Genomic DNA, 19,079 nt, shown 5'->3' with positions numbered 1-19,079 from the left:
AAAAGGAACTTAACACTGAATCTCTATAATTTTTTTTTCTTCAAAAAAGTCACATAGTGAAAAAGACATTAATTTAAGGTCAAGAGTAAAATGCACATATGGACTGCTTAATGCATCGTGATAAAAACCACATCAGCAGAGCTAACTGAGAGAGACCGCTCTGACTCCACTGCTTGAACTGGCTCTGCGGTTCCTCTGACTCAGTGACGCAGTCTGGGCAGAAATTCACCAAGACACGAAGTGACCCAAGCAACAGAAAGGCCTACAGATGCTCGCTCTCTGTACGCCTCAGTGCGCCGGTGAACACTGCACGACAACCACAGAGCTTCTCGAAGCCGGCAGTGACATCTAACCACAGAGACTTTCACACGCCAACATGTTCATCTAAAGCAACAGGATATATACGCAACTGGCCGAGAGCCAAACAAGGAAGCTGTGCACAAGAGAGATAGGCTGGGGGGAGGGAGAATTTCCTGTCTAAAGTCACTGGGTTAATGGTGATACTTAAAACTGCAGCTTTCATTTATTGAGAACCTACTAAACGGCAAACACTGGTTTCATGTGGATTATTTTGAAGCCCTACAGCCATGCTGCTAGATCTGAATCAGGCCTCATTTCCTAGACATGCACACGGGGATCCTGTGTGTACAGTGGAGGCTGGTGTGGCAGGTCATTTTCTAGACACGCGCATGGGGATCCTGTGTGAACAGTGGAGGCTGGCGTGGCAGGTCACTTCCTAGACACACTCACGGGGATCCTGTGTGAACAGTGGAGGCTGGTGTGGCAGGTCACTTCCCAGACACACTCACGGGGATCCTGTGTGAACAGTGGAGGCTGGCGTGGTAGGTCACTTTCTAGACACACACATGAGGATCCTGTGTGAACAGTGGAAGCTGGCGTGGCAGGTCACTTCCTAGACACACTCACGGGGATCCTGTGTGAACAGTGGAGGCTGGCGTGGCAGGTCACTTCCTAGACACATACGGAGATGCTGTGTGAACACTGGAGGCTGGCGTGGCAGGCAGTGGCCAGCTGCAGGGGCAGTGTCCCTTCAAGAGGGATTTTGACGGTGGCTCCCAGGATCTTCAGCCAACAGAGGGTTCAACATGAACATTTAGAGAAAGGACCAGAGTATACAGTCAGAGAGGAGAGAGAGCGAAGAGAAACACTGACATCAGAGGACTGGAGAGCAAAGACACAGGAGGATCAGCAACACTCTGCATAGACTCCGCAGCAGTGACCAACACAGCGACGGACCAAGGGGACACTGACGCAGGGGCCCGGAGAAGTCAGACTCTCAGGACAGCCAAGACTCACACGGCCTGAAAAATGTTTTGCCAGTAAGGTTTGAAAACTTAAACAATACTGGTCAACGTCCTAAAAACTAGTATGTGTAACTTACTAAAAGTGAGCCAAGAAAAACTTGAATAATCTTACAAACATTAAAGAAATTGAGTAGTTAAAAATCTTCCTAGAGCATAACTGTAATTTTGAATCTTTTTTAAAGCCCATGATTCACTGTCCAATTTCTTAGTAACAACAACTGGATACACATGTCAGAGTTTGTTTTTTGCAGAATTGTCAACCCCCTAAACGTCCTACAATAAAAATGCCAGTGGACTCCTTATAGAAATGTTTGACCATCATCTAAACAAGTGGGGAATCATCAGATATATCTGGAATGTGCCTGTATGAAATCAATGGTCCACCTGTTTAAAGTCAAAGTCACAAAAAACAAGAGACACATGGAAGAATCAAAACAACTGAAGGCCATGCGTGGTCCTTGACTGGATCAGCAATGACCACACTGCTTTGGGGAAAATGAACCGTGACTGTAATACACCCCCACCCCCCGAAACACACCCCGTAATGGGAAGGCGGTGAATAGAAAGGGAAGAGGTACACAGGGCTCATTGTTGAAGTCTTTCAGCTTGGCTGAAACTGTCGTTTTCCCAGTAGAAACTGGGGAACAACGTATCCAAAAACATGGGGGCAGTGATGTTCCCCTCAAAGCCCCTAATACACACCATCTCAGATGGAGTGGAGAGCCACCAAGCTTTCAAGGAATAGGTCATTTCAGTGTCACCCAAATTCAGTAGACAGGAAAAGCACACTATCTCATTCTTTGAAAATAGAACAACCAAAAACAAAAAGAATATATGCAAATTACAGAACAATCTCACTCACATACTGCAATTTGAAAAACAAATTCTAACTAAAAATGGTTGTGTCTGACTCTTTGGGACCTTATGGCTGGCCAAGCTCCTCATCCACAGGACTCTCTGGGCAAGAATACTGGAGTGGGTTGCCATGCCCTCCAGGGGATCTTCCTGACCCAGGGATCAAACCCTTGTCTCTTATGTTTCCTGCATTGGCATTCATGTTCTTTGCCACTAGCGCCACCTGGGAAGCACCAATAATAAAAATGGTAGCAATCCAAATCCAGCCAAAGCTATAAAAGTATTATTTTAAATTAAAAACAAATATGCAAAGAAAACAACTCCTATCACTGACCATACTATTAATTTAAAGGAGAAAAAAAAAATGTATGATCAATTCTGTAGATACAGAGAAAGTATATGACAAAGCAAAAGGCCTCCATAAGGAACACACACCAACAATCTTCAGCAAACCTTATTCTAATGGGGATATTTTACATGCATTCCTTTGAAAAACTCTTCAGGCAGTGAGGCCAACTAGAGCTATTTCTGCTCATGACTTACATCCCCCCAACCAGTACTTGGAGGCAGAAGGGTGGAATGTGCCGCGCCAGCTGAGAAGGCCTACCCAGACAGGCTCATCACACCCGATCAGTGTTGTCTGGTCTCCAAACGCCGCTGGGCTTGCTCATCTATGCTACGAACAGAGCCACTGACGGGCAACTGCCCTTCTGAAGATACAATTTACATGTAAGGGACGATGTGGCATCGGGAAGACAAGCTCACAATATTAAAAGCACTCTTCATTCAGTCCAAAAACCCTATTATTTCCAAAGAGACCAACACAAAGTACATTTCCTTAAAACAGCTTATTTGAGAATTTTTATCCCAAGTCTCCTGTATATCCCCAAATCATCTCTCTGCCCTGCTGTGTTTGCTGCCTCAGGTTTAAGGTCACTTCTTGTGCAGGACATTACCCAACAGCAACTTAATTTCAAATCCTGAACTCCTTGTAGCCCTTGGAAGGAAACTTCTCTTGAGCTTTCCAAGTCTACAATCTAAGCAAGGTATTGTAGTTTATGGTCCTTCTTTGCCTCTAAACCAGACACTACATTGAGCTGAGATTTGATTTCATGATTTTCTTAATACACACTTACAAGTTGCCTTTATTGACAATGTGAAGAAAAAATTGTCAATACAAGTCTAGAAAAAAAAGTTCTAGACTTAAACTAGTAATATTTTGTCAGGCAATAGAAAGCCCTAAGAATAATCAAAGTAGATTCTACAATGGCAGTCCAGTGATCAGGACTCTGTGCTTTCATTGGCAAGGGTCCAGGTTCCATCCCTGGTTGAGAAATTAAGATCCCTCCCACAAGCCATGCAGCATGGAAAGAAAACAAGACAAAAACTGACAGTCCAGTTCAGTTGAGTCGCTCAGTCGTGTCCGACTGTGACCCCATGAATCGCAGCACGCCAGGCCTCCCTGTCCATCACCAGCTCCCGGAGTTTACTCAAACTCATGTCCATTGAGTCAGTGATGCCATCCAGCCATCTCCTCCTCTGTCGCCCCCTTCTCCTCCTGCCCTCAATCCCTCCCAGCATCAGTGTCTTTTCCAACAAGTCAAATATTCGCACGAGGTGACCAAAGTATTGGAGTTTCAGCTTCAGCATCAGTCCTTCCAATGAACACCCAGGACTGATCTCCTTTAGGATGGACCGGCTGGATCTTCTTGCAGTCCAAGGGACTCTCAAGAGTCTTCTCCAACACCACAGTTCAAAAGCATCAATTTTTTGGTGCTCAGCTTTCTTCACAGTCCAACTCTCACATCCATACATGACCACTGGAAAAACCATAGCCTTGACTGGACGGACCTTTGTTGGGAAAGTAATGTCTCTGGTTTTTAATATGCTGTCTAGGTTGGTTATAACTTTCCTTCCAAGGAATAAGCGTCTTAATTTCATGGCTGCAGTCACCATCTGCAGTGATTTTGGAGCCCCAAAAAATAAAGTCTGACACTGTTTCCCCATCTATTTGCCATGAAGTGATGGGACCAGATGCCATGATCTTAGTTTTCTGAATGTTGAGCTTTAAGCCAACTTTTTCACTCTCCTCCTTCACTTTCATCAAGAGGCTTTTTAGTTCCTCTTCACCTTCTGCCATAAGGGTGGTGTCATCTGCATATCTGAGGTTATTGATATTTCTCCCAGCGATCTTGATTCCAGCTGTGCCCAGTGTTTCTCATGATATACTCTGCATGTAAGTTAAATAAGCAGGGTGACAATATACAGCCTTGATGTACTCCTTTTCCTGTTTGGAACCAGTCTGTTGTTCCATGTCCACTTCTAACTGTTGCTTCCTGACCTGCATATAGGTTTCTCAAGAGGTGGGTCAGGTGATCTGGTATTCCCATCTCTTTCAGAATTTTCCACAGTTTCTTGTGATCCACACAATCAAAGGCTTTGGCAGTCAGTAAAGCAGAAATGGATGTTTTTCTGGAACTCTTGCTTTTTCGGTGATCCAGCGGATGTTGGCAATTTGATCTCTGGTTCCTCTGCCTTTTCTAAAACCAGCTTGAACATCTGGAAGTTCACAGTTCACATATTTTTGTCTGAGGAGGCCTTACAAATAGCTGTGAAAAGAAGAGAAGCGAAAAGCAAAGAAGAAAAGAAAGATATTCCCATTTGAATGCAGAGTTCCAAAGAATAGCCAGGAGAGATAAGAAAGCCTTCCTCAGCGATCAATGCAAAGAAATAGAGGAAAACAACAGAATGGGAAAGACTAGAGATCTCTTCAAGAAAATTAGAGATACCAAGGGAACATGTCATGCAAAGATGGGTTCGATAAAGGACAGAAATGCTATGGACTTAACAGAAGCAGAAGATATTAAGAAGAGGTGGCAAGAATACACAGAACTGTACAAAAAAGATCTTCACGACCCAGATTATCACGATGGTGTGATCACTCTCCTAGAGCCAGACATCCTGGAATGTGAAGTCAAGCGGCCCTTAGAAAGCATCACTACAAACCAAGCTAGTGGAGGTGATGGAATTCCAGTTGAGCTATTTCAAATCCTGAAAGATGATGCTGTGAAAGTGCTGCACTCAATATGCCAGCAAATTTGGAAAACTCAGCAGTGGCCACAGGACTGGAAAAGGTCAGTTTTCATTCCAATACCAAAGAAAGGCAATCCCAAAGAATGCTCAAACTACCGCACAGTTGCACACATCTCACACACTAGTAAAGTAATGCTCAAACTGACAGTTATTATTCTGTATATTTAGAGGAAGCAGAGTGGTAGAAGTTGGTTGAGACCTTGGGATCCTGAAGCTTCTGCACAGCAAAAGAAAGCATAAACAAAACAAAAAGACCACCCAAAGAATGGGAGAAAATGTCTGCAAATGAAGCGACCATAAAGGATTAATCTCTAAAATATGCAAAGAGTTCATGCAGCTCAATATTTAAAAAAGAAAAAACAATAAAAAAAGCAGGTGGGGGTGTTCCTGGTAGCTCAGAGGTAAAAAATCCATTTGCCGATGCAGAGTATACAAGTTCAACCTGACACAGGAGGATCCCACAGCCCGTGGAGCAACTAAGCCTGTGCTCTGGAGCCCAGAGCCACCAGTACCGAGCCAGCACGCTGCCACTACGGAAGCCGCGTGCCCTGGAGCCAGTTCTCTGCAATGAGAAGCCCACGCGCCGCAACCAGAGAGGAACCCGCACAGCAATGAAGACCCAGCGCAGCCAAAAATAAATAATTTTTTTTTAATTCTGAAAAAAAAAATGACAAGAGCTAAATAGACATATCTCCAAGGAAGACACATATAGCCAAAATGCACATGGAAAGATGATCAGTATTTTAATTATTAAAGAAAAGTGAATCAAAACTACAATGAATCAAAACCACCTCCCATTGATCTGAATGGCCATTATCAAAAAATCTACAAACAATAAATGCTGGAGAGGACGTGGAGAAAAGGGAACCATCCTACACTGTTGGTGGGAATGTAAATTGGTAACAGCTACTATGGAGAACAGTATGGAGGTTTCTTAAAAACAAAGCTACCATATAATCCAGCAATCCCACTCCTAGGCAGGTATCTGGAGAAATATGTTGTCCAGTGTTCACTGCAGCACTATTTACAACAGCCAAGACATAGAAGCCACCACAATGTCCCTCAACAGAGGAACATGCTGTGTACACACATATAATAGAACGTTACTCAGTCATGAAAAAGAATGAAATAATGCAGCAACATGGGTGGGCCTGGAGATGATCAAACTAAGTGAAATAAGTCAGACGGAGAAAGACAAATGTCATATGATAGCACTTCAGGTAGAATCTAAAAACTGATACAAATGAACACATTAACAAAACAGAAACAGACTCCGAGATTTCAAAAACAAACTTACAGTTACCAGAGGGGAAAGTGTGGGAGAGGGATAAATCAGGAATATAGGATTAGTAGGTACAAATAATTGACACTATATATAAAACAGATAAACAATTAAGGACCCATATAGCACAGGGAACTATATTCAATACCTTGTAATAATCTACAATGGAAAAGAATATGAAAAAGAATACGTGTGTGTGTGTGTGTGTGTATATATAAAACTGAGCCACTTTGCTGCATACCTCAAACACCCACAACACTGTAAATCAACTATATCAACTTAAAAAAAAAACAAGTAGAAGGTTATGGAGGGAGTCAGTCTGGCTATACTAAGAGAAGACAGGCAGGTGCTTTTTGGCCATCTGGTTTGAATTCTGTTTTCCCAGAGGCAAAACTCAGTTTTCCATATCTAGTGATGTTGGACCCAGTTACGATAAATAAAATGTTGAAAGCGAACAAAAGGTACCAACATCCCGTTAACATTTAGTGGCTGAGTTCTTAGTGTGTTCAGTCAACATACAAGGGAAGCATTCCTGAGTCGCAGCCCTGGCCGGGCGTGGGGATCCCTAGAGGAAAATATACAGGATCTCCTAAGAAGCAAAGCAAACTGCCTCCTTATTCTCAGACATCCACATCCTATTAGCTTTCCTCTGTTCTCGCCCCATCTCTCCCTAACATCCTCATCCATCATTCTACATATATACTTTCTCATTCGAGAGGTACTACATATACATACTTTCTAACTTGGGAGTTCCAAAATTTTGTATATTTTCTCATCTTTAAAAATACTGATGGCATGCTGCAAAAAGAACCTCCTGGAATGCGGCTGTTCAGGGTATGCCCTCAGACCAGCGCAGTCAGCAGGCGCCACCTGGGGACGGAGGGAAACGCGGCATCTCAGCCCTGCGCTACACTGCAGCAGCAGAATCTGCATGGGGCACAGTCCTCTATCAGATTCACTTACACAGTGCGGTTTGAGAAGCACTGCCTCAGCAAACATCCCTTGGAAGTCTGCCACAGATAGGACTTGTTGGCAAAGCCCTAGGACAACCATACTCTGCCAGCCAGTGAGAAAATGGTCCATGAGAATGTTCTAGTAGAAATACTGCAGGGGGAGTGCAGAGAGAGATATAATTCCCTATCCATCATTTCAAGAAAAAGTAAACAAATTCAGCCAAACAGTAAAAAACCATTTTAATTACACAACAGAAGGCCAGGAGCTCATGCAGGGCTTAATTAAACTTCCAGCATGTGGACAGCACTGTTTGACACTCTAGACAGACTTTGAGAATACTTTTCCCCCAAATGATGGAATTCTCTCAAGCCCATTTGATTGTTTTCTAATTGTACATATTTCAAAACTAAGATTTTGCCTCCCACTTCACATCCCATTCCACAGTCTCCATTATGTCACTTCTTCCCTTCCTCTCTCCCCTGAAAAGGGCCTTTCAGGCAGTCTACTCCAGAATGACACCTTTTCAGAACACTCCTGAGAGGTGCAGATGAAACCCGTCATAAAGGTAACCACAGCGGGCCTCCACCCCTCTGTAAGTCACCCCATTCTCTACATCCCAGCAGACATCTTAGGAGAAAGTCTTTAACACTGGGTTATTCTAAAACATATTCTTTATAATCAAGTATGGCCTTCCCGTAAGTCCACTTACCAGCTTTCCTGCTATTCTCTCAAGAAAAAGACAACACAATGATTCCCCCTTCTATGGGATGAGAGTTCTCAAGCTGTTGCTGGGCATTTAGCCCATTTCCCTAAATCACCTTTTTCAGGCTCAACATCTCTATTTTCTTCAGTCTCTCCTGAAGAGACCTATTTATCACACTCATATTTATCAGACCCTAAAATCTGCCCGCCCAGCATGAAGCAGGCACCCCATATACGCTGGGTCCTTTTTTGAGTATCAAGCAATCTGTTCTCTGAAATTGTTCCTGTTCCTCACGACTCTGTGACGTTTCACCAGGCCCAGCTCCACCGTGTGGAGCGTGATGACGCAGGACTCCCACCGTGCGGAGCGTGATGACGCAGGACTCCCACCGTGCGGAGCCTGATGACGCAGGACTCCCACCGTGCGGAGCCTGATGACGCAGGACTCCCACCGTGCGGAGGGTGATGACGCAGGACTCCCACCGTGCGGAGCGTGATGACGCAGGACTCCCACCGTGCGGAGCGTGATGACGCAGGACTCCCACCGTGCAGAGCCTGATGACGCAGGACTCCCACCGTGCGGAGCCTGATGACGCAGGACTCGCAGGACTCCCACCGTGCGGAGCCTGATGACGCAGGACTCCCACCGTGCGGAGCGTGATGACGCAGGACTCCCACCGTGCGGAGCGTGATGACGCAGGACTCCCACGGTGTGGAATGTGATGACGCAGGACTCCCACGGTGTGGAATGTGATGACGCAGGACTCCCACCGCCCTTAGCCAGTTATGAAGACGGCTCCTGGCTCGTGTGCTCTGTCTCCTTGTCCCTCTCTTCACCAAGTCCCCAATTTCAGAATGACCTGAACTCACCTCTGAACCCGCTGAGCAGATGCCAAGCCCGCTTTCTGATAAGCTGCTTATTCGCCCTCAGCCGTGTGAATTGACGGGCCTCGTCTGACGTGTGTCTGGCTGTTCCCCACGTGGTCGTTTCAGGCAGAGCCCGGGTCCCGTCCCTGCCGTGAGCGCCCCTGCCCCGGGCCGCCCGTCCTTCCCACAGGAGACAGCGCCTACGAGGAGCCAGGCTCTTCCCGCGGCACGGACCCGTCTCAGGACCGTATTCCTCCACGGGCTGACCCGCGCTCTCTGGAGTAGGATCTCCTCACCCCCGTGTCCGGGGCGAGTCCTCCGAGCGCTCATTCATGCTGGGCTTGGTGTAGAGCCCCGTCCCTGCCGCTGCCCCAGCCCCCTCATTCTGTTCCCTGACTGGAAAAGAACAGTCTGGGTCCTATTGTCTACGCTGTCTCAGGGCCCGTCATGTTTTCGGGAAACCTGAAGGTAGAGAAGCCGGGCTGGAGTGACCTCACTATCCTCTCCAACAGGGAGGCCAGAAGGCTTTAGAAAGGCACAGCAATTGTGCACGTTACCAACACCTGTCTTGTTACCAAAACACCTCCGCCCCCTGCCTTCCCTTCAGTTCTGCCCGAAGCTCGCTCTGGCTGGTTTTCGGCCCTCACCCCTGCCCTCTCATCTCCGGGCTGCAGATGAACCTGCCCGGAATGTGTCATTTCCCCGGTTCTGAGATGCGCACCCAGGAGGCCCCTGGCCTTGTTCTGAAGAGCTTGCTTGTGGGGTGTGGTGAGCGCCGTGATAACCTCTAAAGGAATCCTACTATCCCCAGGGAGGGCTCACCCAGGTGTGTGTCCTGCTTGTTTTTCTGCTCCTCTATCCTCAAGGGCTGAATCTGGCTACTTCCTGTGGTGGCTGCCGCTCTAATTGTTACCATCCTCCTTCAGGTTATTTGGGGAACAGGATGAAAAATATAAATCCCTTTGGCAGAACAAACTGTCTTGAATTCAGTGGTTTCCAACACTGGCTGAGTATTAGAATATCTTGGTGAGCTGTTTTTTTTTTTTTTTTTAATCCTGACACCATGCCCCAGACCAATTAAGTCCGAAACTCCAGGGCTAAGACCCAGTTAATGAGTCGTTTTTTAAAGCTTCTCAGGTGTTTCCAATGTGTAGCCAAGGCCAAGAACGACCTCAGCCTGACAGAAGACTAGGATAGGACCCCAGAAAAAGAAGTCATGAAAAGAATTTTAATCACCAAGTGTAGGATCCGTTGTTCCTGACACTGCAGCCAGCAACAGACGTGTATATCTATTTTTTAAAGTAGAGAAGCAAATATGTATTGTTTCTTTAAAAGTTAATATTAGCTTTTGTAAGGCTTAATTATTGCTGGGAACATTGAAATTTTACATAATTAGCAACGAGCAAGAGTTATTTGAGGATCAGAAAAGGTTTTCCAAAAAACCAGTCAGCCACATGTCCAACTGGAGGTAAATACAGCCTCTGGGGTTCAGAACAGGCGGAAATGAGGGTCGGTTTCGCAGTGGCTAGCTGACTCCAGTGTTTTTCCACTGGTGGGACACTGGGATACTTGGACAGGAGCAAACAGTCTCCTGGACCCTTCTTGCCATCACCTATCCGTGTGTTGTTTACAGAACACGCAGCAGCGGCTGTGAGAGGAGAGACTTGTAACAAGGCCAGCCCACTGGCCCAAGCGTCTCACTGGTCTCTCACATCCAGGGGCTGGGATTTGAGACAGACTGTGTCCTTAGTGGATTCCACTCGGCTGTGATTCACGTCAGAATGAGGTTCCAGGGTAGAAATATTCAGAGCCGGCAACCACACATGGCCTCAAAGCAACTTTGTTTACTTTGCTGCTTACGGAAAAGGGAAAAAAACCTACAGAAGCCAGTTGCTTTGCCTGAAGACACTTCAAATACACGCTAAGCCTCACTGGACTGAGTCACCACGCCCTCCAGCATGTAGGATCTTTATCATCTCCTTGAACAGACATGGGCTGTACTCGGGGATTTGGGGGGTGCTTCTAAGTCATTCATGACCCAAGGCTCCTTCAGCACTGAGTCATCACCTCAAATAACTGATTTCTTTTCCCTGGAACGAGACATGGAACTTCAATCCATAATTTTCTCATCTAACAACTTTTCTCTACCACATGTCCACACTTACTTTTTTCCTTTTGCATTGAGACCAGAAAGTAAATCTGCTTTGTTTTCCATGAAACCGAAAGGCCCAGCTGGCGAGCCGGCTGTTTTGAGTGGTGAAGGCACAGCTCACTGGCAGCAGCACACCCAGGGCTGCCTGGCACCAGCATTCTGCCACTGCTTTACCCGCAGAAACTCGGCGCTTCCCCACGGAACCAGCCCCTGCACGCGGGAGCAGAAGGAATGCAGAGTCTGGAGAGGAAGGAGGCAGCACGTGCAAGCCCTCCCTGCCTCACAAACCGAGGCGCGTCCACAGAGCGCCCAGAGTGGGTCTGCTGGGTGGCGGGAAGCGACAGGATTAAGGTCACACAGGTCCACGGGACCCAGCTGGCTGAGATGATCTGCTAGCAAGTTAAACAGAGACAGGAAACCGCGTGTCTGATACTGTAAAAAAAAAAAAAGTCATCTGTCTTCCTGCCAGCTTTAGGCTTGCAAACCAGAGAGTCTGTTTTCATTTAAAAGAAACTCGACAACAATGAGAGAGGAGAGAAGGAGACTCTGTGGCGACCAGGAGCCCCGGCCCCTTGCGCTCGGCCTCTGGGGTACCTCGGGGCCTGCAGGCAGCTCGCGGGCAGCTAGTGGCACTCAACATCGCTGCCTGGAGGCTGCATCGCTATTTACCACATCGGGTGAACTCTGAGTCAGAGTGGTTTCTAGAGCCCCGGTTTCTAAGTTAATTAGATATAACTGACGTATTTACTGATAGTTCCATCCTGTAAAAATATAAAATCTCATGCAACCTAGAGACAGATGGAGTCACAGGAAAGGCCAAGAAAAATTAAGAATGGGAGCTGGAATCAAGACAAATGGAATGTAAATGTAGGAAAACTGGCAAACGGGTGATGTCAGTATACAAAATCCTCACGAACATACTTGCCAGAAGCATGACTCAAGCTTTTCTGGTAGCTAGCACTGTAGGGAGAAATACAGTAAAACATAATATCCACATCAGGGGCTGGCCCGAAGCCGTGTTTTGTAAATAAAGTTTTATTGGAACACAGCCGTGTCCGACTTGTTTACATACTGTCTGTGCCTGCAACAGAGACTCTTTGGCCTGTGAAGCCCCAAATAATCAGAAACTGGTCCTTTAGCAAAGAAGTTTGCTGATCCCTGCTCTGCCTGAAGCTCTCTATGCTTCAAGCTGTCCTGAAGATCAGAAGCAAATATACCCTCATGAAGGGAATATTATCCTTCCAAGGCAGAGAGCTGAGAGAAATTTCTCCTGGTTTCCTCAGTAAGGTGACAATGCAGAGAATAGTTTCCTCAACAGCGTTCCTGACAGATTTCCTCTGATTCCCAGCGCTGTTGCTGATGATGGGCAATACCTATACATGTGTCTGCTGAAGGAATTTTCTGGAAGGAGAACACAACACGATGTTGGTACAAAGTGCCTTACTCCTCTGGCTAAATCCAAAGACAAGATTCAAATGGATCAAAGGAAACAACAGTGACTCTTTACAGTCAGAACGTATTGCGTACTTGCTCTCTGCCAGGCCTTATTCTACGTTCCACACATAAACAAACACATTTATCCTCACAGAAATCCTATTCAGAGTGAGCACTGTTTTCTATCCCCATTTTTCAGAGGGGAAAACTGAAACTGGTTCATCCAAGGACTGCTGCTACTGCTACTGCTAAGTCACTCAGTCGTCTCCGACTCAGTGTGACCCCATCCCTGGGATTCTCCAGGCAAGAACACTGGAGTGGGCTGCCATTGCCTTCTCCAATGCATAAAAGTGAAAAGCGAAAGTGAAGTCACTCAGTCGTGTCCGATTCTTCGAGACCCCATGGACTGCAACCTACCAGGCCCCTCCGTCCATGGGATTTTCCAGGCAAGAGTACTGGAGTGGGGTGCCATTGCCATCCAAGGACAAACCACTTATAAATAGCTTAGCTGGGATCTGAACCCAGAAAATCTCACTGGGGAGACCACGATCGTCTCAAAAGATGAGCATCCCACTGGCCATCATTTGTGAAGATCATTCCTCTCACAAGCCCGTGAACGATATAGCCTCTGGTTGAGCTGCCTGCCTCAGACTGGCTGAATGGGAAGTCTGGGTGCAGTTCAGCGATCAGGTGTGTGTCCATAGCCTTGCACAGAGTGAGACCATTGTTAACAAGCAAGCCTCCCACCCCCGAACATGGGAGGTTGATGGTATTCCCTCAAAAACAGACCAAATTATCCAACTCTCCTGCAGACAACTGGTGGAGACCCATCTGTGAAATCTTGGGAAATTTACATCACTCTCTAGAAACCCATTTCTTTGTGGGTAAAATGAAAAGTTTGGATGAGCTAACTGCATGGGCTTCATTTCAGCATAAAAAAGTTATGACTCTGAAAAGGACCGAGATGACAAGTGCTGGCAAGAAGGTGAGGAAAAGGGAACACCCTACACTGTTGATGGGAATGTAAATTGGTGCAGTCACTGTGGAGAACAGTACGCAGGTTCCTCAAAAAAAGAAAAACAGAATTTTCATTTGATCTGGCAATTCCACTCCTGGGTATTTATCCAAAGAAATAAAAACAGGATCTCAATGAGATACCTGTACTCCCATATTCATTGCAGCCTCATTAATAATCAGCATGACATGGAAGCAACCGAAGTGTCCATTAAGGGATGCATGGATAAAGATGTGGTGTGTAGACACAATGGAGTAGTATTCAGCCACGAAAGAGGGAAATCCTGCCATTTGTAACAGTACAGATAGACTTTGAGGGCATTATGCTAAATGAAATAAGCCAGACAGAGAAAGACAAATACCCCGTGGTATAATTTACATGTGGAATCTTAAAAAAAACAAAGCAAACTCATAAAAACAGAAAAAAATGGTTGCAGGTTGCAGAGTTATAGTCAGTGCTTTTTAACCACATTAGAAATAAATTTAGGTCCAACTGAATCCAAGAATACACACATTTAACATAAGCAAAATAAATGTGAGGAAGTCAGCAAAAAATTTTTTAAAAATGGTGGTTGCCATGGGCTGGAGGATGAAGGAATAGGAAGATGTTGTTAAAAGGGTACAAACTGTCAGTTTTAAGATGAATGAGTACTGAGGATCTGGTGTAAAACATGGTGATGACAGTTGATAATTATTGTACAAGTGAAATTTACTAAGAGAGGAGAACTTAAATGATCTCACACACAAAGAAGACAAATATGTGAGGTGATGGATATGTGAATTGCCTAGATGGGGGAGCGGGGAGGGGAAATTCTTTCACAAAGTATATGTATATCAAGTCACCATGATGTACACTTTAAATTAATCTACAACTTTATTTGTCAATTATACCTACGTAAATTTGAAAAAAATGCTAGAGTATGATGTAAAAAAAAGTTATGACTATAGGAAACAAGGCAATGCACCTGAAAGCAGTTAGCACAGGCAGATTGACCAGAGCAGGCTCTTAGCCAGGAAAGAGACCACTGCTACTACTGTTCCAGGAATCTTCACCGGGGCTTTGGGCATGCTGCACGCCAGGTAAGGCAGGGGCTGGGCCTCTGGCCTCGAAACCAAACTTTTCAGAGTCCAGGATTGAGGTTACTGCTAATGCCCCTTCCCGCATGGCCAAGGGGCCTTGCCATTTCCAGAAGTTCAACTCCAAGTCAGGAGGAGAATGGGATGGCCAGGGATCCAGCCATGGGGGCTGGAAGTAGGGCAGAGGCGCGCCTCCTTCAACCTGCCAGGAGTTACCTTCTCACCCCCGCAGATGAACATAATAGAAAATTGAGGAGCAAAAGGATGCAGGCGACCTCCTTTAATGCCTCTCTGCTCCTTGTCCAGGATTCCTCAGGCTACCCAGCAGCTCCCTTTTAGATCCAGTTCAGAACAGCATCTTGTGAAATGCATCCTGAAGGCATTCCTACATGTCTTCCTGCTTTAGGCAATAGTATGGTTACAATTCCACAGAAAAAGTAACGTGAAGATTATCATGGAAACCAAAGAAATGTTCCTGAAAAGGCACCTCACCTTCTCTACGTGGAGCTCCGTGCTGGCACAGTCTGTGGAGTCCACACACACATACACCACACACACACACAAAATGACTTCACTATCACTATGGAAAAACGCCCCCATTTCATTGGGGAATTCTGTCACACGACAGGACTGAGTCAAGCTTACTTAGCTCATTTCCAAATGACCAGGTTTAAGATCAACTGTATCCTTCTTGGGTTGACTGATTCGTTTGGCAATGTTACCAAAACGTCCATCAACAAACGAGTGGATAAAGAGGTGGTACACATATACAATCGAGTATTGCTCATCCATAGGAGAGAATGAATAATGCTGTTTGCAACAACCTAGATGGACCTAGGGATGGTCACACTAAGTCAGAAAGAGAAAGACAAACATTGTGATATCACATAGATGTGGAATCTAAGATATGGCACAAATGAACCTATCTATGACAGAAACATGAACACAGGAAACAGCCTGGTGGTTGTCAGGGGGAAGGGGTTGGGAGAGGATCAGCGGAGAGGTTGGGATTAGCAGATGTGAGCTTTTACATACAGAATGGATAAACAACAGGGTCCTACTGTGGAGCACAGAGAACTATATTCAATCTCCTGTGATCTGTCACAAAAGAATATAGAAAAAAAAGAACGTGTGTGTGGGGGGTGGGGTGTATAACTCAGTCACTTTGCTATATAGCAGTAATTATTAATCACACATTATAGGTCAATTATACTTCATTTTTTTTAAAGTTTTCATCCTTTAGTGTAAAGAATAGATAGTGGCAATAAGAGAAATCGATCCCAAAGTGTTCTTTCTAATACCTGATGTTGTAGGTGAGGAAAATATCCCACCATAGAGGAAAGACTTATTTTTAAACATACTCCTTGGAGCATTTTAGAAGACTCTGAAATCACTCAGATATCTGACTCATCAGCTGTGCTGGATTTCTTGAATTGTACAATGAGAAACTGCCTTTATGCTGATTATCTCACCTCACAAGGAAACAAACAGTCTGATAATGAATAAGAGGGAAAACATGAACATGTGTCCATGATTATCACATGAGTTGAAATACACTGAAAACTGAAGTCATAAACACCTTAAGAGCTTACGGGAGTACACACATACATATAAAATATATCCAATTTTCAAGCCATTTGTCAACTTTTGTCACCTTCGAATGAAATAAATTAGCCCACTGTGGATAAGCCAGTATGCAAAAGGAGAGAAAAGTTTCACAGATGATAGTAAACATGAATGGATATTCCACTATTAGGGATTGATTCTTTTGGCTAAGCCTGGGCCTTCTTTTGAAAGGTGAAGTACTTGGGGAAGGTTAACATGGTAACCCAGGATACCAGGGTTGCCACGTTTTAGTGATTAAATCTAGTTACAGCATCTCTCCTAACTTAGATTACATAAGGAAAAAAAGAAATGGCGTGCTTGTAGGATGAAAAAGTAGGACAGAGGTATGATTTTGAAAAGTGTTATGGTAACAAAGTATACATACCTGCCTTTGTACTCTGAGAATTCCACCCAGATGGGAAGCTGGACAGGAAGGGAGGGAAACTGGCTAGAGGACACAGAGAAAGGGGCGGGTCTGCAGTGCCCACGGGCAGCGCAGAGCATGAGACTCATTGTTTCCCGTAACTGGCACGCACACGGTAGAAGGGATAGGATGTCAACCCAGCACCTGTGTTCCAAAAGGATTTTTTATTGAAGTGGACCTATTGAGGGCTAAAAAACTTTTCCTTATTCTGATTTACAATCCTAATACCAAAAGAATATTATTTTCACTACTGCCTGGAAAAATTAAAAGACATAATCTCCAGTTTTGGAGAAAGTAGATGGAAATTCATATGCTTATGTATCTTTGGAGGCATAAGAACAATTTAATAGCGGTTATCCAAATTTAAAATGTGCATATCTCTGATCTAGAAATTTCATTTCTAGAAGTCTGTCTTGCAGAAATATTAGCACAAATGTGGAAGATGTCTTTACTGTAGCACTAAATGGAAAACTGGAGATATCTAAAACAATCTATCAACAAGGGAATAGTTAAGTCACTTGTAGAAGATATGCTTATATGAATTCTAGACAACAATGAACAGGTTACAATAGATCTATATATATTATCTTGTTTAAAAAAGTAATAAAAGTGGCTGAGTGAAAAAAAAATATTGCCAGGTAATATTTATGGTATGGTTAACTATTTGCACTGAAAGATGGATGAGTGGGTGCAATGAATGGATGGACAGATAGATGGATAGACAGATGGATGGGTGGGTGAATGCATGGACACAGTAACAGATGGGTGGACAGAAAGACGGACAGATGAATAGATGGATGGGTGGATGAATAGACAGGTGGACAAGTGAATGGCCAGATGGATGGACAGATGGGTGAGTGGATAGACGGATGGATGGGCAGATGGAGGGAGGGAGGGTAAGTGGGAAAGAGGGAGGTAGAGAGTGGGGGAAGAGGGGAGGCAAGGAAGGCTAATATGGATGAACGGCAGAGACAGGGGTGCATCCAACAGGCCGTGAATACAGCTTATCTGCTGGGTTGGGAGTAAGGGAGCAGGTAAAGATACTTCCAAAGTTGTTATATACTGCTAGATTGTTTGTATATTTGATAATATACTATATTTGACATATACTACCTTTGTCCTTAAAAATCACTGAACATTTTTCTACACTGAAGGAAACATGGGTGCCCTCCTCTCACACTGAGACAGATGCTGAGCTTCCCCAGTGCGCACTGGCATCTTAACGCGCTCCCTGTCCTGAAGGTGAGCCTTAGCTCCTCACGGCCTCTGCGCCGCAGCTCTCCTCAAGCGCAACAAAGGCTAAGTACCCTTTAGACAAATCCGAGGAGTGAGCATGTGCACACAACCACCTGAGCTGACTCAACGGACGGCTCTTCCTGAATCACACAGCTTCCGCCCACCGCTGGACCAGTCGTTCTCAAACTTGAGTGGCGCCAGAATCACCCGGAGGCCTGTTTAAATGCAGACTGCTGGACGTGCACCCAGAGTTTCCAGTTCCACAGTCAGGGTGGGGCCCGGAACCTGCATTTCTATCAAGTTCTCAGGTGATGCCGCTACTGCCTTTCTAGGTCTTGTGCCTGGAGAACCACGGCTCTGGGTAACACAAACTATTTCTCAGTGAAGAATCATAATGTGGCTCCCAGGAGCCAGACTGGATACAGACCGGAGCCGACCCTGTCACCCCTTAAGCCCCTCTTTCCAGCAAGTAAGGGGGCCTGTGAGCCCGCTCCCAGCACCAGCCATGGAAGGCCGTACCTGCGCCTGCAGGCTGTTTGGAAGAGAACACTCACCTTCGGAGAAGATAATGTGGTCGTTGCACTCTTCGGAGCTGCAGGAGCACATGAAGAAAGTCTCTCCAGACCCCTTTCTTTCCTTCATAATACACTTTGAAGAAGCAGCATCATCCAGGACAAATCCATGGTAGGCAATCTTGGGGTCGTGACAGACCGTCTCCAGCGTGATGTTCTCATCATTCTTCCTCCTGGGTGCAGAGAAGGCGGGTGAGTGTGACCCGAAGGAGGCGGTCTGGGCCGCATCAACCTCAGGACGTCGTCTCTAAATGGCGCTGCCTCCCATTACTCCCGGCCCCGTCTCTCCCGGCCCTGTCCCTCCCGGCCCCGTCTCTCCCGGCCCCGTCTCTCCTGGCCCCGTCCCTCCCGGCCCCGTCTCTCCCGGCCCCGTCTCTCATGGCCCATCTCTCCCGGCCCCGTCACTCCCGGCCCCATCTCTCATGGCCCATCTCTCCCGGCCCCGTCACTCCCGGCCCCATCTCTCATGGCCCGTCTCTCCTGGCCC

The 19,079-nt window shown here is 45.8% G+C and overlaps 1 protein-coding gene across 2 annotated transcripts in view; it reads right to left on the bottom strand.

Moving 5' to 3' along the window:
* Positions 1-19,079, bottom strand: part of TGFBR2 (transforming growth factor beta receptor 2) — an 89,173-nt gene that overhangs the window by 30,428 nt on the left and 39,666 nt on the right. For both annotated transcript variants that reach the window (XM_070455298.1, XM_070455299.1), the window contains exon 3: positions 18,575-18,765. In XM_070455298.1, the coding sequence (XP_070311399.1) occupies positions 18,575-18,765 (191 nt within the window). The remainder of the gene's footprint in view (positions 1-18,574; positions 18,766-19,079) is intronic.

This window comes from Odocoileus virginianus, chromosome 26, assembly GCF_023699985.2.
Source record: "Odocoileus virginianus isolate 20LAN1187 ecotype Illinois chromosome 26, Ovbor_1.2, whole genome shotgun sequence".
NCBI lineage: Eukaryota > Metazoa > Chordata > Mammalia > Artiodactyla > Cervidae > Odocoileus > Odocoileus virginianus.
This window is presented reverse-complemented; position numbering and strand designations above follow the sequence as displayed.